Source organism: Anomaloglossus baeobatrachus, chromosome 1 (genome assembly GCF_048569485.1).
Source record: "Anomaloglossus baeobatrachus isolate aAnoBae1 chromosome 1, aAnoBae1.hap1, whole genome shotgun sequence".
Classification (NCBI taxonomy): domain Eukaryota; kingdom Metazoa; phylum Chordata; class Amphibia; order Anura; family Aromobatidae; genus Anomaloglossus; species Anomaloglossus baeobatrachus.
Window position 1 is genome coordinate 589,318,952 of NC_134353.1, and position 22,929 is coordinate 589,341,880.

Here is a 22,929-nt window from a genome sequence, read left to right on the forward strand (position 1 = left end):
CAAAACCCTTGTTGCCTTCCTCCAGGGGCTGATGTCCACACCAGGGGGTGGAGCCAGGCGGTTGGTCTCCACCCACGGAGGAGTTCACAGTCCTGGAGGAGGGAAAACAGTCAGTTAGAGTTTGGAGGAGAAAGTGAGAGGAGGGAAGTGGCAAGTGAGCAGATTGAAGTTGGTCCGGGTGTGTGGCCCGGACAGAGCAGCAAGGTTGGCAGACGGTGGTGACCGTCTGCAGGAGTGGCCTATCAGAGTTTACCGTAAGGACCGTGGACGGGCGGTGGCCTGGCGGTACCGGACCGGTACACAAAGAGAAGTCAGCACCATCTGGCAGGGGCTTACGGACCCCGGCAAGGCTAGGAGTCGCCGTGAATTTGCCAAATTCGTTTGCGAAGGGAACCTCCTGGGTTTCCCAGCAGCCAAGTCCCGACAGAAGGCAACAGTCCAACCAGGAGAGGGAGACACAGCCACCGCCAAGGCTACCGTTTCCCAGGGCCAGAGCCTGCGGGCAAAAGGGGCTCCTCCGGCCCATATCCAAGCCGGGGAGCAGGTTACCGATGGGAATCCATTGCAACCGTTTCAAGTACATAGTTGCAGGGAAAGGCAGTCACCATCAACCTGCCGGGAGAAACCACCGCAGCCATCTGTGGGACCCGTCCATCCAGCTGTGTGTTTTACCGAGAACTGTGTCCTCATCATTGGCTGAGTGAGTACCACCGTGCCGTGCGGCACAGCGCTGCCCCCGCGACCCTACACCTCACCAGGCCCCGTATCCCGCCTGCCATCCATCCCTACCTACCCCATCACCGGGCCCCGGGACAACCAACCCCCTACCCACGGAGGGGAGAACTAACATGAAAGCTGCTCCCTGTCATTGCTCCCGGGATCCCCGTCCAGAGCAGCGGTGGTGTCACCAATATCACCACAACTGTGGGTGGCGTCACGGACAATATCTAAAATCCCCACAATCAAACCCCCTTTTTCACTCACGGGCGAGGAACGCCGCTCGAGTCCCCGGGATCCGGCCCACCGCTCGAGCCACCACCGAGCAGCAGCAGCAGCCGGACCCGAGCAGTGGGAGAGCGCAGCGTCACCTCCTCCGCCCGCGACATAATCAGTGGCACATTCTCAGTATTTTAGTTTATCAGATACATAGGAATCTCAATAAATTAATCTAATATTTTGCACTTTCAATTGTCGGGAAAGTCATATGCCTAATTAATATCGGATTTATGCTAAATATCCTTTTTAATAAAGCAATTATCTAACTCCAGTGCTTTACTTTGGAACCTCCTTGGTTGACTCTCTTTTATTTTAGTAGTGCTATTAGCTCTCAATAATGTTCAATCATTTATCTATAAAGTCATATTGTTCTGTCTTTTTAGAAGCTAATTTCAACTCTATAAAGTGCTTTTCTTGTAATTAATTTATAATTATTTCTATTTATATTTGCAGCCTTCATACTGTGAATTTGATATCAGTGGTAATGTGTTGGGACTGATTTTTAACCAAGGAATGATTTGGTAAGTACTTACTATTACAAGTATTGTTGATCACTGCAAAAAAATCCCTAAATATTATATTTCAGTGCCATAGGTTTCTAAAATGTGATCAAACGTATTTTCTTTGAAGTATGCATACCATATAAAACTAGAAATATTAAATGTTCCATATCATTTCAGACAATTTAATGTCATTTGATAATGGTAAATAGGAGAGCTATAACAAGTTTTGCCTTACCCCTAAAAAATGACTTTAAAATTTCAGCTACTCTGTATCCTTCATCTGTCTCACTTGCAGATCTCTGCCTGTTATCACGTGTCATCCATCTATCTCAAGCAGCAAATATACAGAGTGAGATTCCATGATGTGGGGGCGGATCTTTGTCTCTCCGCTCCTGCTTTCCTGTCTGTTAGGCCCCATTCACACGTACGTGAAAAACCACGCACGATTTTCATGGACGTGTCAAAGGTGCGTTTTTCTCTCCGTGTGTTCCGTTTGCGGGCCGTGTGACACCCGTGATGCCGGAGAAAAATGGACATGTCCACGTGTGGAGCACATGGGCACACGTATGCTCCACATGTACACACGGTGCAAAGCAAAACACGCACGTGTGCGCAGACCCATTGATTTTAATGGGTCTACGTGTGCCGTGTCTCCGGTACGTGAGGAAATGGACCAAACATGTATTGGAGACACGGACGTCTGAAAGAGGCCTTAAGCTGCATACAGGGATACCGGTTCAGACAAACCTTTGATAGGTGATATATGCAATGCATGCTGGGAAGTTGGAGAAAGATACAATAGGGGTATCCGAATAGCAAACACATTTTGGAATATTTGATAGGCCAATGCTTAATTGTGGATGTCTAGTAATGAGCGAGCACTAAAATGCGTGAGTGCACACTGCACTGGGACAAAGAACCAAACATGGTTGATGATGGTGCTTGTGAACGTGCAACAACTTGGCAAGCACGTAGCTCAGGGGAAGAGGCAGTGGTGTCAAACGAGGCATTTAGCCCAGCTTGTCAGATGCTTTGATGACATGTGCCTGAGCATGTTGGTAAGTGGTCAGGCTCGTAGTGGTCAGTCCCCAGCTTATCTTGATATGGCACAGGCAGAAAATTGCCATTTTTTTAAATAAAAAAGAGCCAGACTAGGGAACACCAAACCTTTGGCCTCGGAACGTGAAGAATGTGTCTGCTATGGAGAAAAGTATAAGACCTACTTCCTCTGGCCACATCACTGCCTCTTCCTGCCTGCTAGAGATCCCTCCTCCTCTGCACTGCTGTCCTCAATCTGCATGCCACCTTCTCAGGTTGGGTCAGTGACTTCATTGTCCACCACCATATCTTCCACTTCTACACTCTGGTCTATTTCCTGACTTGTTGACTTAACAACATGACTTGTTGGCAACTTTGTTTGACCATCATCATCAGTAATTACTGTTTACCATCATCATGTTTTTGTGACCGTGGCTGCTCAAATATTTGGGCATCACTGCACATATATGCCCATGTCCCTATTAAAATGTGCAGGGTGAGAAGCCAGAATCAATAAATATAAATATAAGACCTCCTCAAAGTGTCTAAGTAGTGAGGGATCACTTGTCTCCTGGGATTCGCCGTGGCGGGAGTAAGGAGGATTAGGGTAAAGATTAGAGCTGAGCGCAGTTCGCGGTTCAAGGTTCTCCAGTTCGCGGCTCGAGTGATTTTGGGGGCTGTTCTAGATCGAACTAGAACTTGAGTTTTTTGCTAAAGCTGGATAGTTCTAGATACGTTCGAGAATGGTTCTAGCAGCAAAAATACAAGCTAATTACTAGCTGGCTTTCCGCTGTAATAGTGTAAGTCACTCTGTGACTCACACTATTATGAAATTTCAGTGTATAGTGTGCGGGAACAGCGCATTCAGATCATTGCTGTATGGATAATGGCGATCGCCATTTTTTTTTTTTTCCTTGTCTTCCTTCCCTAAGCGCGCGCGTGTAGTGGGGAGGGCCAGCATGTCAGCCAATCCCAGACACACACACAGCTATGTGGACTATTAGCCAGAGAAGCAACGGCATGTGTGATAGGATGTCCATGTCACATGTCCCTGCATTATAAAAACGAGTATCTGCCCGTCCGGACGCCATTATCTCTTCTGCGTCTGGGTGTCAGATACCGCTGGCGTAGCTCCTGTCTCCGATACTGCTGTGTACGCTCTATACACAGCGCTATACAGAAAAGGGATAGAAGTTTCTATTAGTCCTTTTAAGGGCTAATACCGGCAGGGTCAGAGCCATAGGGGCCAGTCAGGTCCGTGAAAACAGATTTTAACAGCTACACAAGATGACAGCGTCTGTGTAGCTAAGATCAGGGAATTCCTCGCTGCATTTCCCCATTAGGAGGGATAGAAAGGCAGGCTTCCTTTCCTCTACCCAGACCCACAACCCTGCCACTGTACCCTCCTGCCCTTTTCACACTCAAACTCATTGTTACTAAGCCATTATACTAGCAAACACTGAGTAAACTTAGTGGCATCCTAAAAGTGGCTGTTGGACTTCCATTAGTGTCCCACTGGTGCAAACCTATGTGCAGCACCTCTGCATTGCACACTCAAACTCATTGTTACTAAGCCATTATACTAGCAAACACTGAGTAAACTTAGTGGCATCCTAAAAGTGGCTGTTGGACTTCCATTATTGTCCCACTGGTGCAAATATATGTGCATCACCTCTGCATTGCACACTCAAACTCATTGTTACTAAGCCATTATACTAGCAAACACTGAGTAAACTTAGTGGCATCCTAAAAGTGGCTGTTGGACTTCCATTAGTGTCCCACTGGTGCAAACCTATGTGCAGTACCTCTGCATTGCACACTCAAACTCATTGTTACTAAGCCATTATACTATCAAACACTGAGTAAACTTAGTGGCATCCTAAAAGTGGCTGTTGGACTTCCATTAGTGTCCCACTGGTGCAAATCTATGTGCATCACCTCTGCATTGCACACTCAAACTCATTGTTACTAAGCCATTATACTAGCAAACACTGAGTAAACTTAGTGGCATCCTAAAAGTGGCTGTTGGACTTCCATTAGTGTCCCACTGGTGCAAACCTATGTGCAGCACCTATGCATTGCACACTCAAACTCATTGTTACTAAGCCATTATACTAGCAAACACTGAGTAAACTTAGTGGCATCCTAAAAGTGGCTGTTGGACTTCCATTAGTGTCCCACTGGTGCAAATCTATGTGCATCACCTCTGCATTGCACACTCAAACTCATTGTTACTAAGCCATTATACTAGCAAACACTGAGTAAACTTAGTGGCATCCTAAAAGTGGCTGTTGGACTTCCATTAGTGTCCCACTGGTGCAAATCTATGTGCATCACCTCTGCATTGCACACTCAAACTCATTGTTACTAAGCCATTATACTAGCAAACACTGAGTAAACTTAGTAGCATCCTAAAAGTGGCTGTTGGACTTCCATTAGTGTCCCACTGGTGCAAATCTATGTGCAGCACCTCTGCATTGCACACTCAAACTCATTGTTACTAAGCCATTATACTAGCAAACACTGAGTAAACTTAGTGGCATCCTAAAAGTGGTTGCTGGACTTCCATTAGTGTCCCACTGGTGCAAACCTATGTGCAGCCCCTATGCATTGCACACTCAAACTCATTGTTACTAAGCCATTATACTAGCAAACACTGAGTAAACTTAGTGGCATCCTAAAAGTGGCTGTTAGACTTCCATTAGTGTCCCACTGGTGCAAATCTATGTGCAGCACCTCTGCACTGCACACTCAAACTCATTGTTACTAAGCCATTATACTAGTAAACTATGCTGCCAGTTTAAGGGCCGTAGTTGCATTGTCAGGGATAATTATTGTTGTTTATTCTGCTGTTAATAAAGATAGACCACCACTGCAATCTACACCACCTCTCAATTTTTACTATCACATTTTAAGTGCACAATCTTGTCTCAATTAAAATGAGTGGCAAAATGACAGATGCTGGTGGAAAGGGGAAGAGGCGTGTTGGAAAAGGAAAAAAAAGGTTTGTCCGTGGGGAAGTAGGCAAAGCTCCATTAACATCTGCTGAAAATAGACCATCTTCCATCAAAAGTAAGATGTCTACTACTTACCGTGGACAATCCGATGTGCTCCCTTTTTTACGGACACGAACAACTGGAACAAAGGTAGATGATGGCCAAAAAAGGAAAATGCTTGAATGGATCTCAAGTGGTCCAACAAGTGCCCTCTCCGCCACCTCAACTACTGCATCCAAAAAACACCAGTCCTCTGAGTTGTCATCCCAATCAAACTTGCTTTCACCCAGCTCTGAAGCCTCCATCCGCCCTGCACAGTATGGTGGAACTGAGATGGCTGAGCCTGCAGAGCTGTTCAGTCACACTATAGCCTGGGAATCAGAGGTCTGCTCCCAAGCTACAGTGAGTACAGACCAGGAAATGGTCTGCAGTGATGCCCAGAACCTTTGTGACCCTGATTTAGGCCGTGAGGACCACGTTTCTGAGCATAATGTTGACCCTTTTTCACAAACTGTAACACCTGTTGTTATAGACAATGAGGAACATACTGATGACGATGAGACGCAGATACCAGATTGGGATGAAAACTTAAATATTCAGTCAGGGCAAGAAGAGGCTCGGTCTGAGGGTGAGGGGAGTGCAAACACAACAATTGATGAGGAAGTTCTAGATCCCACCTACTGTCAACCCACAGTCAGGCCCTCGAGGAGGTCAACAGAGACGGTGGAGGAGGATTCAACTGACGACGAAGTTACCTTGCGCCTTCCTGGACAGAGTAGGAGTACTGGTAGCACGTCTACAACTGCATCCTCAGCCACCACTGTGCCTCTGAGCACTAGTCGGGGTGGATCAGCAGGTCGCATGCCCTCTAAGCCTTGCCTAGCCTGGTCCTTTTTTGACATAGCAAAAGATCGCCCAAATTATGTGATCTGTAAAATTTGTCGTGATTCTGTTAGTAGAGGGCAAATCCTTTGACAACTTCTTCCATGAATCGTCACATGAATAAATATCATATGTCCCAGTGGGAAGCTCATCGTGCTGCAATGCAGCCTAGCGGAGCGAACCATCCACTGCCTGCCCCTTCCAGTGCATCCATGCGCTCTTCATCTTCTAGGACTGTGGGGACAGCTGTCACACCTGGTTTTCCACGCACAACTTCCACCACTGTAACCGCAACAGGCAGTTTGCTTGGTAGGTCGTCAGTTGGTTTGGAAGGGGAAACAAGTGCGTGTGTACAGCTCTCTCAGACATCGATAGCACCAACATTGGATGAAGGCAACATCATGTCTCCGCCTGCACTTTCCTCACAAACCTGCATTTTTCCAGGGACACCCTACTCAACACCGTCTACACACAGCAGCCAGATCTGTCCCTCAGATGTGGACAAATAAAAGGCCATTTCCTGCGACCCATGACAAAGCTAAGAGGTTGACTCTATCCCTCTGTAAGCTCTTGGCTACCGAAATGCTGCCTTTCCGCCTGGTGGACACACAGGATTTTAGAGACCTTATGTCTGTTGCTGTGCCCCAGTACCAGATGCCCAGTCGCCACTACTTCTCTAAGAAAGGTGTGCCCGCGCTACACCAGCATGTCGCACACAACATCACCGCTTCCTTGAGAAACTCTGTGTGTGAATGGGTGCATTTCACCACCGATACTTGGACCAGTAAGCATGGAAAGGGACGTTACATGTTGCTGACTGGGCACTGGGTAACTATGGTGATAGACGGTGAAGGGTCTGCAGCACAAGTCTTGCCGTCCCCACGACTTGTGTGTCAATCCTCTGTCTGTCCAAGTTCCGCCACTGCTTCTGCCTCCTCCACCTCATCTGGGTCCTCCACCTCCGCCCCAAGCCTGCCTGGTCAGGCCACCAGCGTTCTCACTGCGCAGAAGGAATCACGCACCCCTCATTACTATGCTGGCAGCAGAGCGCAACGGCATCAGGCGGTCTTTAGCTTGACATGTCTTGGAAATAGGAGTCACACAGCCTGGTAAGGCCGTGTGCGACAATGCTGCAAACCTGGGTGCGGCCCTTCGCCTGGGCAAGGTGACAGACGTGCCTTGTATGGCTCACGTGTTGAAACTTGTTGTCCAGCAATTTTTAACACACTATCCCGGCTTAGATGGCCTTCTGACCAGGGCACGAAAACTGTCTGCTCACTTCCGCCGTTCAACCGCCACAGCTGAGCGACTTGCATCGCTCCAGAAGTCTTTCGGCCTGCCGGTTCATCGCCTGAAATGCGATGTGCCGACACACTGGAATTCGACTCTCCACATGTTACAGCGACTGTGGCAGCACCGCCGAGCCCTGGTGCAATACGTCATGACGTATAGCCTGGGCCAACGAGATGCAGAGGTGGGGCAGATCACCCTGATGGAGTGGTCTCAGATCAAGGACCTATGCACCCTTCTGCACAGTTTCGACATGGCGACGAATATGTTTAGCGCTGACAATGACAATTCCAGTCATTTACATGCTGGAGCACACGCTAAACACTATTCGGAGTCTGGGGGTGGGACAACAGGAAAGGGAGGAACTACAGGAGGATTCATATGCGCAAGACACAACAACATCACCAAGGTCCAGACGTTCATCATCACCAACGCGGCAGGCAGGGGACCATGGGGGACAGGGATCAACAAGGGCGCATGGTAGCAGGCGAAATGTTGAGGAAGGTGCAGGAGAACATGAAGAAATGGAGGAAGAACTGTCTATGGACATGGAAGACTCAGCGGCTGAGGGAGACCTTGGTCAAATTTCAGTTGAAAGAGGTTGGGGGGAGATGTCAGAGGAAGAAAGAACGGTTAGCACCTCTATGCCACAAACACAGCGTGGACTTGGTCCGCATGGCTGCGCAAGACACATGAGTGCCTTCTTGCTGCACTACCTCCAACATGACCCTCGTATTGTTAAAATTAGAAGTGATGATGACTACTGGCTTGCCACACTATTAGATCCCCGGTACAAGTCCAAATTTTGTGACATAATTCTAGCCATAGAAAGGGACGCACGTATGCAGGAGTATCAGCAGAAGCTGTTACTCGATCTTAGCTCGGCTTTTCCACCAAACAACCGTGCAGGTGCAGGGAGTGAATCTCCCAGTTGTAACTTGACAAACATGGGACGGTCTCGTTATCTTCAACAGTCTACCCGTTCCAGTAGCACCGTATCTGGTGCTGGTAACAGCAATTTTATTGAAATCTTTTCATATTTTTTTTAGAGCCTCCTTTGCAAGGCCACCATAGACAACAAGTCTGACACATAGTCAACAGCTGGAGAGGATGATACAGGAGTATCTTTAAATGAACATCGATGCCATGACTTTGCAAATGGAGCCTTGCTCATTTTGGGCTTCAAATCTTGAAAAATGGCCAGAGCTCTCCACTTACGCCTTGGAGATTTTGTTGTGTCCAGCTGCCAGCGTTGTCTCTGAACGTGTCTTCAGTGCTGCTGGGTGTGTGCTGACAGATAAGCGCACGCGTCTGTCCAGTGACAATATGGACAGACTAACGTTCATCAAAATGAACAAATCATGGATCCACAAGGAATTTACTACCCCTGTGTCATCCTGGGGAGAGTAAATGCTTGTGGACTTGGAATGTGCTTGATGCAAATCAAAACATCCTGTTTGCAACTAGGGCACAAGTGCTGCCACTGATGGGGTGAGTGTCTGTGTGGCCCAATTTTTGGAAAAAAGGGAGACTCCGCTTGGAGTAACCCTTGCTTACATTGTTTTTAAAAATGATCCAAGATGCACAGAGCTGGGATCAGGAAAGACTTTGCTACCTACCCCAGTGTCATCCTGGGGACGGTTAAGTATGGCGTATTTTTGAATATGCTTGATGCAAATCTAGCTGTGAAGTGTACAACTGGGGCACAAGTGCTGCCACTGAAGGGGTGAGTGTCTGTGTGGCCCAATTTTTGGAAAAAAGGGAGACTCCGCTTGGAGTAACCCTTGCTTACATCATTTTTAAAAATGATCCAAGATGCACAGAGCTGGGATCAGGAAAGACTTTGCTACCTACCCCGGGGTCATCCTGGGGACGGTTAAGTATGGCGTATTTTTGAATGTGCTTGATGCAAATCTACCTGTGAAGTTTACAACTAGGGCACAAGTGCTGCCACTGAAGGGGTTAGTGTCTGTGTGGCCCAATTTTTGGAAAAAAGGGAGACTCCACTTGGAGTAACCCTTGCTTACATTGTTTTTAAAAATGATCCAAGATGCACAGAGCTGGGATCAGGAAAGACTTTGCTACCTACCCCGGTGTCATCCTGGGGACGGTTAAGTATGGCGTATTTTTGAATATGCTTGATGCAAATCTAGCTGTGAAGTTTACAACTGGGGCACAAGTGCTGCTACTGAAGGGGTGAGTGTCTGTGTGGCCCAATTTTTGGAAAAAAGGGAGATTCCGCTTGGAGTCACCTTGCGGTGTTTTACATGATTTTAGAAGGGCGTGCCATGCCTATATCTGTGTCTCCTCCTCTTTTTCCTTGTCCAGCTCTTTTGTTTTCGCATGAGTATATGTCCTTGTCACTTTCCCATGTGTTTGTGTTGTGTTGTGAGTTGTTTGTCACCTTTTGGACACCTTTGAGGGTGTTTTCTAGGTGTTTTTATGTGTTTATGATTGCCTCCCATTGTTTCTTATGCGTTTCGAGTTCGGTTCGTCGAACGTTCGACGAACCGAACTCGAACGAGACCTCCGTTCGGCGAACCGAACTCGAGCCGAACCGCGACCGGTTCGCTCATCTCTAGTGAAGATTATGTGATCCAGACTATTGGCTAGTGAGACTGGACCATGTAGATCGGTGGTGCTGGGAAACAGACTGGAAGCATTATATGTCATCTAACCCATTACCTGTTGTATGTTTTGGCTTCAACAGTAGTGTCCCACATCCCCGCAAAGTCGCAAAGTGGGGCAGGAAGCTAGGTCCCTTGGATGAATGTTTGTTGTGCGCACACAACAAGCACAGTTTTTCCTGGCTCACAGCCACGGCCTTTGTGTGCATGCCCATTGGCAAGAGGTCTACTTCCCTGTGCCTTACTGCACATCTTGAGCAGTTTAAATTAGGTATGCAGCTAAGATCATTATAAATAGGGACAAGAATAGAATTGATATAGGCCTGAAAAGTACTTTTGGTATTACGTTGCAACAGCAAGGACTGAAAGGTATTATCCCTGACTAGATGCCTCTATTACATTATCTCTTCTCCAGCAGCTAGAAATACAGTAAATGCAGCTAACAGTGATATTGATAGAGAATAGAATAGATTTTTTATGTTGCAGCAGCATGAGATATAAGGCTATAATCCATGCCTAATAAACTAAGACTTCTCCAGCAGCTCTCCCTATACTGTTTCCGGGGTAGAATGAGCCCAGTGGCTTCACACTGGATCTTATATGCACCCTATGATGTGTTGCGACTAGCCAATAACCGTAATGCCAATAGTCAATAAGGCTATTGCATTACCATGATTAGGAGGCAATCCACGTCTGTTTAATCGCTGAAAAATAGCCACTAAACACAAGGGGTGGGGACTCAAGCACCAGGAGTATCAAGTGTGCCCGAGCACACCAATACACGCTCACCTATTACTATAAATGACCCATTAGTGTTATTGTAATACAAGCAAAGAATTTATTGTGTCTGTTATTCACAAGCAAATTACTGTGTATATTATATTTTTATGTATGATGAATAATTCATTTTCATATATTTTCTTTTAGGATGGGGTCATTTTATGCACCATGCCTTCCTGCCATTAATGTATTTCGTCTTCATACGTCCATGTATTTGCAGTGCTGGGCAGTGATGTGCTGTAATGTTCCTCATGCAAGAGTGTTTAAAGCATCAAGATCCAACAATTTCTACATGGCTATGCTGCTCTTCATACTATTCCTGGCTATGTTGCCAGTAATCTACACAATTGTTTCCATTCCACCCTCTTTTGATTGTGGGCCATTTAGGTAATCATCTTAATAATAACTTCTCATTTTACGCTGTGATACAGAAGTTGCACACCTACTACATTATGGCTTTAATATATAATTATGTTACCAGTGCAGAAACTACACATTGGCAGAGGAGAGCTGTGCCGACAGGGAGCAGTGAAGGTGGGATGCCCATAGAAGTTTACATTTACATATGAAAACACAGAACAATGTAAATTTATGTCTAAACTGAATTTGACATTAGTTAACTAAAAAAGTGGGAAATTATAGAGAATGGTATATTTGTAAAATCGTTTGCAACTTATTTTTCTTTATTTTTTATATATTAATTTAACATCTAAAGTGCTGTAGTATGGCAGCTAGGGAGGGGCAAGGGGAAGGGTAAAAATGGTGGTAGATTTTGAAAAGTGGTCCATACACTTCTGCTTTTTTTTAATGAAAAAAAGAAAACATTTTATTTTACATAAAGCGGTTGTCACAAGAAATTCCCTTGACCATATGTCCTATTAGGGCACATAAACATCATAAAAAGGGATCTTCACTTGTAAACTTCTCTATAAGCTTGGTAAGGGAGCAATTAAAATGGTTGTCCGGTCTAATTAACTGGGAGCAGTGGTCACGTGGCCATGAGTATGTGATATACATACTACTGTCCACATTCTGGCTAGATGGGCATGGCATCACTCAACACACTTGCATTGAGCGAGGCCTTGTAAGTACATGGACTTTTTATTGCGTTCCACCTTAAAGACATGAATCGCGTTATTGTCATGTAATGTAATTTGAATAATGTCCTGCGTTGAAAGTAATGTGTCATGTGAATTGTGATGTGTAGTAGTGTTGTATGCATTATTCCAATGGTACGGTCAGATATAGTTAAGTGTTGAGACTAATCTGTAGTGGGAGTGGCTAGGATGCAGGGAGAGTGACAGTTTCCTGTGGAACATCAGATAAGGCCAAGAGCGTGACCAGATTGGACCTAAGGTCTAATTAGTTGACGAGACGACATGACATTGGTGTCCCTGGAGCTAAAGGAGACTAGAGCTAGAGATAACGTGATCTGAATATAGGGCAAAAAAGTGGTGACCAAAACACAGAGTGATCCAACAGTGAGGTCAGGGCACTGGCTGAGAGTGACTGTGAGATATAGGTCCTAGAATGCTCAGCAGTACGGCCACGGGTAGCTTACTGTTCCTTAAAGTTAAACTACCAAAAATTGTATAGGAACTGAGACAAAATAAGTGCCTCGGTCGGGAATCCCTGAGGTGTCAGAAGGCAAAGAGCCCAGTCCAGCCATATTGGCAACCAATCACCTTTAGAAGAAGAACAGGATGCAGAACCGCAGAAGGGCAAGAATGACTCTCATAAACGGTACAGTTATGTGGAACTGGGTAGTGATGAAATGAACAGCACTGTTGAGGACAGGAACAACTACTGTAATGGAAGAAGTGGAAGGACTGTTGGTGGAGACACTTTTGGTTGATAAGGACATGTACAAGAAGACATAGGCAGCAGAAAATGGGTGGACACCTGGAAGAAACAGGATGGTGAGCTGAAGAGAACCCCACCAACAGTAAGGCAAAGCTGTGGCACAGGATACCGCGGGGTGAGCGGAATGGCGCTATTTATTGAGCAAGAGTAGAGTTGCAGGATGACTGAGTGGCAGGTAACGAAGGAGTAGCCATACCTGATCCTTTACCCCAGGAAGCATAGAGGGGTAAAGCAGATATGGAGTTGGTCAGGCCCATGGAGAAAGTTGAAGCCTGCACAGGAGGTTTGGAGCAGGATGACTCCATTCGCACACTCAGGTCGGCTTTGTCCTCTGCCTTAGTAAAGGTTGAAAATTACTGGGCGAGAATACGGCAGCTCATCAGTGACCTGGAAGACTTAAGCCTGTCGGACGCTGAGAGAAGGCAGGCTAACAACTGAGTCGTGGAGGTGTAGCACCCCTGAGTCCATCAGGGTGCTACAAGGTTCTGCATCCCCACAAGGATGCAGGGCCTACCCCCTTAGGGACCCAGAACCCTAGTGCCAGTAACACCAAAAACTCAGGTAAATCCAGTTTTTCCACTACAATTCCCCATACAATGGTACCCAGCTAGAGTGGGACCAATGGATGGCCACCTAGAGGTGGAGCCACTCCAGTCCACTAGTTGACCAGGTGGGAGGGGCAGACTGTGGAGAGCAGTTGGTTAAGTGACTGACAGGTGAGGAGTGAAGGTGGAAGCAAAGAGATGTCCTGACTTGGGTTGATTGTGACCTGGTACCCAGGAGAAGTGGTTGTCGGTGGAGTACAATGGAGTACTCCCGGGCCTACACACAGATGGGGTACAGGACCCTAGGACAGGAAAGAGCTTCAAGCTGATCTGTTTACACCTGCACAGCAAACGGAACCATCAAGGACCTTGCTAACCCTAAAGAATCCGAAGACTCAGAAGCAAAGAGAGAACCGGGGACAGGACCAGAGACTCCAACCCCACAGGGTTCATGCTACGTCTGGTGGCCAGAAGTGAACAAACAACAGAAAAGGGACCTCCAGTGTTCTATACTATGGGGACCCACTTACCAGAGAAAGGTGCAGGGGAAGAAGGTAAGAGAGAACCAGACTGGGACTGGGATGAAGGGGACCTGGAGGCGAAACCAGCCGGCCTCGGGCAAAGAGTGAACATCCAAAGTGAGTAAACCAGTTGCACTGAATACCTGTCTGGACTCCTTCTTTCAACGCCCATCACACCATACACCCACTGTGGCAATACCCTACTTGCAAAGGGACTACCATATTAGCAGCTAATACCATCAGCCCCAGTAGAGACATTCTGCAGCGGCGGCTCCCTACACTTAGCCACAACACTGCAAGTGACGTCACAAATAAACTTTATTCACCAATCCCCTGTAAATATCCCCATTACAAAAAGGGCCCAGGGCACGGAACCGGGTAACGGCCACCATCTCGACATTCCCAAGGCGTACATTGCCCAGAACCGAGTACCCTATATCCCTGGGTGCTACACTCCCAGTTCCTGCCCCGTGGCCTGCTGTAGCCTCCTCCTGATCCCAGGCCACACGCAGGCCTTCTGGGAGTGCCCGAAGGGTGTGTGCATGACCACACATCTTTCTTAAAGAGCCAGACTCCTTTTACTCAAAAATGACCCTTTAAGTCAGCCGTCAACCCAAAGGTATTTAAGACACTCCACCTTTAGGGGAGGTGCCTGAGCAACGTTGTCTATTCGTAGTGCATTGCTAGTTATCATGTTTCATACCCGTTACTGTGTCTAGTACTGCATCATGTGTCCTAGCACCAGTTACTTGTACTTACTAATCTATGTCTCTTCCTGGAGACTGCTGCTACCACCAGCTCTGTGCTGTCACATCTGAGTTACCACCTCTGTGCTGCCATGTCTGAATCAACACTTCTTGACTGTCATGCCTTTGCTACCACCTCAATGTGGCCACATCTGGAATACCATGTCCCGTTGCCACGACTGTAATTCCTCATCCATGCAGACTTCAGAGACTCTCGTGTCCGTTAGAGCTGATACCACTGGTCCTGGCAATCATGCCATGCATTTATGTCCCCTGGAGCTGCACCTGACAGTCCCTGTATAGGGGATTAGCTTGAGTTTAGCTTCTCCAGGGGAGTCCGGTGTACGGTCCAGTGGGTCCACTCCTGGACGCTCGCCGCTCCTCAGTGACCATAGCACTAATGTTTTCCACAGATCCCTATTAAATGAATTTGTCTTTCTTGTATTGTCGCCCTCATCTACGCCTCCTCCTCTTTGCATTGATGAGGATTTAGAGTATGAGGTTCAGAGGATCGTGGATTCTTGGAAGGTCTAGAATGCCATCCAATATCTGGTTCATTGGAAGAGATGCAGACCCGAGGAGAGATCCTGGGTTCCGACCTGTTCTGTAAAGGGTGATCGTTTGATCAGGGTCTTCCATTGGATCTTTCATGGTAAACCTGTGGATCTGGTGGCCCACCTTTAAAGAGGTGGTACTGTTACGATTCCTCAGCTTAATTATCAGGGCGTGTTGAGCTTTTAGTTAGGGGAGGGACAGCTCAGTCATCCAACCTGTAGGTGACGCATGCCGAGGTGTCAGTGTTTTGATTGACAGTTCAGTCGTCCAATCTCATGCTGAAAAGTGCTGAGTTTCTGTGGTGTTCCCTGTTCTCTGTAATTGTCCTGCTATTTTGCCTAGCAGTTTATCCAAAAGCACTGCTAGTCTTAGCCTTTTGCTTGGTGGTGCTTTTTGGCCTCAGTTATCTGTGCTCTTGGAATTAATCTTTTGTTGCCTGACCATTGATTTTGTTCGACCAATCTTTTTTGCCTTGTCCCTCTGCTTTGAACCACTACCATCCTAGTATTTTGACTCCAGACCATGGCCTTACTACGCCTCTGCTTATCCCATTAATCTTGACGTGACTTCCTGGTGCCAGACCCCGGAGTGTTTGACTTTTCTGCCTCACGACTTTCCACTGTGCGAACATGGTTTCAGCCGGGAATTTGGGACTGTTCATCAAGTCTTTGTGGTGTGGAAGATATTGGAGTCTGAGCACCTGCTCAGACAGTTGAGTTCTCTCATGAAGAGTAAATAGGTGACATTCCCAAAGATGGATAGCCCCGCGAGAGGTTCACAATGGTCATGATGCAAAGCAAACTGACTTTGCCAAATTCTTTGGGGGCTAATAGAGAAAAAGAGTTCAAACTCCATTTTATATATAAAAATATATTACTTTATTAAACAATTTAATGAAAAAAATGCTAAAAAAAAGTGACATAACTATACATATAGAGGTGCAGGTGTGGTACACAAAAGATGAATCAGATGACACAGATGATTTCTACAGCGGTTTTTCGTTCCTTTGCATCGGTTTTGTTTCCATGTCATCCTGAGTCTGCAGCTATGCCTGATAAGTATTTTTGTTTTTTCTTCCTGAGATTTAATTAGTTCTCATGCATATTTCTGTCCTTTTGTTTGCAGTTTCTGGGAACTGTGCAATCTCAGTGGTTTTTCCTTGTGAGGGTTTTTTCTCTTAGTTTGGGCTTGGTTAAATGCTGAATTTGCACTGATGGGCGTTTCTGCTTTTTCTGTCTTTTTCTAAATCTGTGTTTGATAATATTCCCTTTTGTTTCTTGCAGGTGAATAAGAGCTCTTCCTGCACTATTTTTGGAGGATGATTTATTCCCAGCAAGAAAGGAAGTTTTGCTCCCTGTCTGATCTGAAGTTTGTATTTTTGTATCTAATGTGTTTTTTATAGTAAAGATGTTTACTATTATATTTGCATTTCTATTTAAATGTATTTGCACAAGAGTTCCTGATATAGTAGAAGGAAAGATCGTGTGATCTTTTAAGGGAATTTTTGATTATCAGGTGTTGGTGTTTTTCAGGGTTTTTACTGGCTGCAACCAGCAACCTATCCTATACTTTTGTATCTAGCTAGCAGTGCCTCACTTTGCTTAATTCTTTATCTACATCTGTGTGTTGTTTTTTCTTACATCACTGTCGTTATATGTTGGGGGCTTTTGACTTTTCTTTGGGGCTGCTCTGAGGCAAGTCAGATCCCTCATTTCATCTCTGAGGTTAGTTAGTTCTCCGGCAGTGACGAGGCATCTAGGTTTGTTAGGAACGCTCCACCGCTACTTCTAGTTGTGTTTGTGTAGTCAGTGGATTGCAGCCAGCTAAGTTTCCAACTACTCTTGTGCATTATCTTCTACCATTTTTTTGGGATTTTTGCAAGATCTTTTGTGGTCTCCTGACCATAACACCACTCCTTTGTTATTTTAGCTGTTTGCTAGGATCACTGTCTTGTTGGAGAGTGAATCTTCAGCCAAGTCTGTCTGAGGTCCAGACCACTCTGGAAGAGGTTTCCTCCCAGACACCCCCATAGCATGATGCTGCCACCTCCATGTTTCACTGTTGGGATTGTATTGGGCAGGTGATGAGCAATGCCTGCTTTTCTCCACACATACCGCTTAGAATTATCACCAGAAAGTTCTTCATCTGATCAGACCAGAGACTCTTATTTCTCTTCTCATAGTCTGTGAGTTCTTCATGTGTTTTTTTGCAAACTCTATGTGGCTTTCATATGTCTTGCACTGAGGAGAGGCTTCAGTCAGGCCTCTCTACCATAAAGACCCGACTGGAGGAGGGCTGCAGTGATTGTTGATTTTGTAGAACTTTCTCCCATCTCCCTACTGCATCTCTGTAGCTCAGCCAGATTGATCTTGCGGTTCTTATTTACTTCTTTCATCAAGGTTCTTCACCCATGATTGCTCAGTTTGGCTGGACGGCCAGGTCTAAGAAGAGTTCTGGTGGTTCCAAACTTCTTCCATTTAAGGATTATGGAGGCCACTGTGCTCTTAGGAACCTTGAGTACTGCAGAAATTCTTTTGTAACCTTGGCCAGATCTGTGCCTTGCCACAATTCTGTCTCTGAGCTCCATGGGCAGTACCTTTGACCACATGATTCTCATTTGGTCTGACATGAACTATAAGCTGTGAGGTCTTATATAGACAGGTGTGTGCCTTTCCAAATCAAGTCCTATCCATTTAATTAAACACAGCTGGACTCCAAGGAAGGAGTAGAACCATCTCAAGGAGGATCACAACAAGGAAATGGACAGCATGTAACTTAAATATGAGTGTCTGAGCAAGGGGTCTGAATACTTATGACCATGTAATATTTCAGTATTTCTTGTTTAATAAATTTGAAAACATTTCTACATTTCTGTTTTTTTCTGCCAAATGGGGTGCAGAGTGTACATTAATGAGGAAAAAAAAACGTTTTAGAATTTACTAAATGGCTGCAATGAAACAAAGAGTGAAACATTTAAAAAGGTCTGAATACTTTCCGCACCCACTATATATTTTTTTATCTATGTCATGTGATTCATGTTTTGTGTACCATACCTGTACCTACATATGTATGTAATTGTTTAATAGACTAATATATTTTTATACATAAAATGGAGTTTGAACTCTTTCTCTATTGGATTTATCATTGGTTGAGTTCTTCAGCAGTTAGTTACCCCCTTGATAAATGTTATTGATGATGCAGATTTGGGGATTTTTTTCAGTTGATTCTGATTATATTCTTCTGGGGGCTGTAGAGGCTCTGGGAGAATGTGGTGAGAACTGGACGGCCTAAATGAAAACATAGGTATCATAGGAGGAAAATAAGAAAGTGCCCATGTGGCACCACTGAGGCTTCAGTCGCCACAGGGTACTGCATCTCACTTAACATGTAGTACTCATCTCAGGTAAGGAGAAGTTAATCGCTGGTGTTTCTCACATTCACACACCAAACACAGTTAGGTGCTTTTGACTCGCCCACCACAGGGTCTTAGGTGACTCGGTGTCGGGTCGGACTAGTCCAGGGTAGTCAGCGGTGGCGAGACCCGACTCCATGATCCTGGTGGAGTCAATTAAAGTGGCGGTATGGATGGGGGAGTTAGTGATGTTAAAGTTTATAATATATATTCGTGACGCCACCTGTGGTAAATTGCAGCTTTAGGGCCACAGCTGCTGGAAGGGACCTCTGGGGCTAATATTATGGCAGCAGCTGAGGTGTTTCTGGCTCTCCACAGGTAGAGCAGATACCCCGGGGACCCCTTGGTGCATGTTAGAGTCGATGGGGTTGGTGGACGAGGTGCAGTGCAGGATAAAACAGACGACACAGGGCTTGCAGTTCAGATGTTTTACTCACTGTTTCTGAGTCCAGGTGTCGATAAACCAGTTGCCCGACAGTATGCTGGGATCCACTGTCAGGTGCCTCCGCCGATCCCGGGTAGTTCAGAGGTCAATACCGGTGCACCCTTCTTGTGTCTCTTTCCCTGACTCTTCTCAGCCTTGACTCTATTAGATGAACTGAGCTCGACCTCCACCACAGGGCCTGAACAAGGGGCTTGCCTCACTGGTTTCTTGCCCTCTTCCCAGGGGGACTGTGGAAGGTTGTGGCCCTGGGCACTTGCAACCACCCCGGGCCTTCGATGTCACTTTATGAGGAAATTTATTTCTTCCCTTTGTCTGGGGACCGTCCCCGAATGCAGCCAGATCCCTCCACCTGATCTTCCTGTGGAACAGGCCTTGAGCCAAAATGCCCTTCCATGGCCTTGGAATCCTTTCTCTCTCTTTAAGTGTCACCTGGGCCTAACTAGACCCCAGGATCTGCACCAGGAACTTCCTTTGGTCACTCTCTCCTGAGGTAACTACCTCCCTCTCCTCCTCCTGACAGACTGACTCCACTTCACTCACTTCTTGACTGAACTTGAACTTCCTGGTTCCCTTATCTACTCACACTTCCTGACTCCTCCCACACACCCACTGACTAGGCCCCACCCACACTATTGGGAACCAGAAATGAGACTTACGGACCCATGAATACATCTATGGGGGGTTGCTGCCACTATCCCTGTCCCAGTGTATGCCTACCAATTGGTGTGTGCAAGTTTTAGTCTGTGGACCGGCATATGAACTCATTCTTACTCAGGATGGGACATCACACCTCTGGCTGAGGTGCAATATCTCTGTGGCGATGGAAGCCTCAGGGGCGCCACACTCCCCCACAGCAAATCCCAGCACATCCGCGGGCTGAAACAAAAATACAGTGGTGTTAACTGCAAATGTTGTAATAACAATAAAACATTTCATCCCTTTATTGGAGGGACTTTCACTTGAACGTTGCAAACTTAGAAAAATAAAACTTTAAAGTCTTTGGTGCACTTTACAGTCCAATGCACAAGTGTTGCAAGATACTTTCCCACCATAAATCTGGTAGGGGGCACAACTGGTGCAACTATATACACTAATAAAGTTCTGGCCACGCATAGTCCAGTGGCCCAAGTGTCTTTTAAACTAGAACAGACCAGCCACCTATCGTCCAGTGGCCTGGTTATTCATACACACATTATTTACATGCTACACACCGGCCACTTCAAGTCCAGTGGCCTGTTTAAACACAAACTGTGGGGGGGTAGGGACATCTTCAAAAATAATGCGGGGCAGGATGAGGAAAAGAGCTATCTTCGAAAAGAACAAAGGGGTGGGGCGATGCAGAGGGGACATCTTCAAAAAGAAAGCAGGGTAAAAAGGGGCTATATACAGTTCACAGAGTTCTTCAGCTTACATGTAGGGCTGCCGCTCTGTTTCCGCTCCTGGTAGCAGGTAGGCGGCGGTCAGCACGGTCTGTGTCTGCTGGTCATGGGTGCTGACTGGAGTGGGACTGCGGCAAACTGGTTCCACCGGGGCTGCTTCCTCACATAGTATGTGGACGTCCAGGGCGTACCACCCTCGGTTTCCCATTAACCGGGTGTACTTCACTATGTCGCCAGGATGGACATCGCGCCCTGGGTGGCCTCTTTCTAGGTGCTCCTCAATATCCTGGCGGGACACAAACACATCCTTTCCCAGGCCGGGCTCCTAAATGAAGCCCCAGCCCCCCTCCAGTTTAAAGTCCAGGACTTGGCCCCTCCTGACCGGGCCATGGCTCGCTTTGCGGGACCTCCGGATCTTATCTTTTGAGGCCAGGTTTGTAGCCTCCTTCACCCTCCTTTTCTCCTCCCGGCATTCTCTCTCATAGCGGTACTGCTCGAGCTGCCGCTCGCATGCCATTCTTGTGGCGAGCGGGGTCGAGACAGGCAGTATTGGACGAACTAGTCCCCAATCGCGGACCGGTGCAGCGTCCCAATCTATACCAGGCGAGGACGCGCCAGGTACGCCGGTGGGAGGGCTTGGTAAGGCACCCACTAGTTGGTTGGGGTCCGAGCTTTCGAGGATGCTGTCTTCGGCACGGGGACCTGCAGCGGCGGGCCGAGCTTCGGCGGGGTCAGCGGTGGCCTCCTGCAGGCCTGCAGGTGGGCAGGGCATCGGTGGCTTCAGTGCCCTGGGCTCCGCCGGGTGGGGGTGACGTCTCCCTTACCCGGGTCGGTCGCAGCCTCCTGGACCTGTCGGCTCTCCACTCCGGACGCTAATCGGCGCTCGTCGGCACGTCCTGGTTTGGCCTCTCCGCCCTCTCACCACTCTATCTCCACCTGGAGTTTGCTTAACCGCTGGGTTAGCAGTTCCACTTCCACCCACACGATGTTCAGCTCCGGGTCAACGTTCCTCTACCCTAGGGTGCCTGGTCGCCAGTACTCCGCCATTCTTCCTTCCCGGTTTTCGATGGCATCCACTCCACTCGAGTACTCGACCACACTGCTCGGCTGCACCCTTCTCCACTCTGGAGGCGGAGCCGGGGGCTGTACCAGCGCTTGGCGCCGAGCTAGCAGCCAGCCCACCACAGCAGTCATCCCTCCGCCTACGATCCAGTACATTCTGGCAGCATTCTGGTCTGGCATCTAAGGTCACTTTGCCAGACTTTCAGTTTCTTTATGCGCCATTTTTCAATCCTCTCATTTGCATAGCAGAGGCGGGGCTTAACTTCGCGCTCTTTTCTCAGGCATGCCCCCCTTCTTCCCGCGCTTAGCAATTGTAATGGCGGTGACAGTTTTCACACAGTTAAACAGTCTATTAAGCACAGTTTTGTAAGGCACATGTCACCCGTATTAGCGGGTCTTGTTAAAATCCTGTTCGTGACGCCAGAAATGACTCGCCCACCACAGGGCCTTAGGTGACTCGGTGTCGGGCCGGACTAGTCCAGAGTAGTCAGCGGTGGTGAGGCCCAACTCTGTGACCCTGGTGGAGTCAAATTAAAGTGGCGGTATGGATGGGGGAGTTAGTGATGTTAAAGTTTATAATATATATTCGTGACGCCACCTGTGGTAAATTGCAGCTTTAGGGCCGCAGCTGCTGGAAGGGACCTCCGGGGCTGATATTATGGCAGCAGCTGAGGTGTTTCTGGCTCTCCACAGGTAGAGCAGATACCCCGGGGCAACCTTTGGTGCGTGTTAGATTCGATGGGGTTGGTGGACGAGGTGCAGTGCAGGATAAAACAGACGACACAGGGCTTGCAGTTCAGATGTTTTACTCACTGTTTCTGAGTCCAGGTGTTGACAAACAGTTGCCCGACAGTATGCTGGGATCCACTGTCAGGTGCCTCCGCCGATCCCGGGTAGTTCAGAGGTCAATACCGGTGCACCCCTCTTGTGTCTCTTTCCCTGACTGTCTTCTCAGCCTTGACTCTATTAGATGAACTGGGCTCGGCCTCCACCACAGGGCCTGAACAAGGGGCTTGCCTCACTGGTTTCTTGCCCTCTTCCCAGGGGGACTGTGGAAGGTTGTGTCCCTGGGCGCTTGTGTCGCAGGCGGGAGGAGGGTGTCAGCACACTACGCTCACCCCTTCTGCTCGGGTCCGGCGGCTGCTGCTCAGTGGTGGCTCGAGCTGTGGGCCGGATCCCGGGGGTTCTCGAGCGGCACTCCTCGCCCGTGAGTGAAAGGGGGGTTGTTGGGTGTGGGAATAGTTTATTGTCCGTGACGCCACCCACGGTTGTGGTGATTTCACCACCGC

The 22,929-nt window shown here is 47.4% G+C and overlaps 1 protein-coding gene across 2 annotated transcripts in view; it reads left to right on the top strand.

Moving 5' to 3' along the window:
• LOC142296463 (transmembrane channel-like protein 1) overlaps positions 1–22,929 on the top strand; it is a 197,330-nt gene that overhangs the window by 142,761 nt on the left and 31,640 nt on the right. For both annotated transcript variants that reach the window (XM_075340106.1, XM_075340115.1), the window contains exons 15-16: positions 1,450–1,517; positions 11,260–11,499. In XM_075340106.1, coding sequence (XP_075196221.1) covers positions 1,450–1,517; positions 11,260–11,499 — 308 coding nt within the window. The remainder of the gene's footprint in view (positions 1–1,449; positions 1,518–11,259; positions 11,500–22,929) is intronic.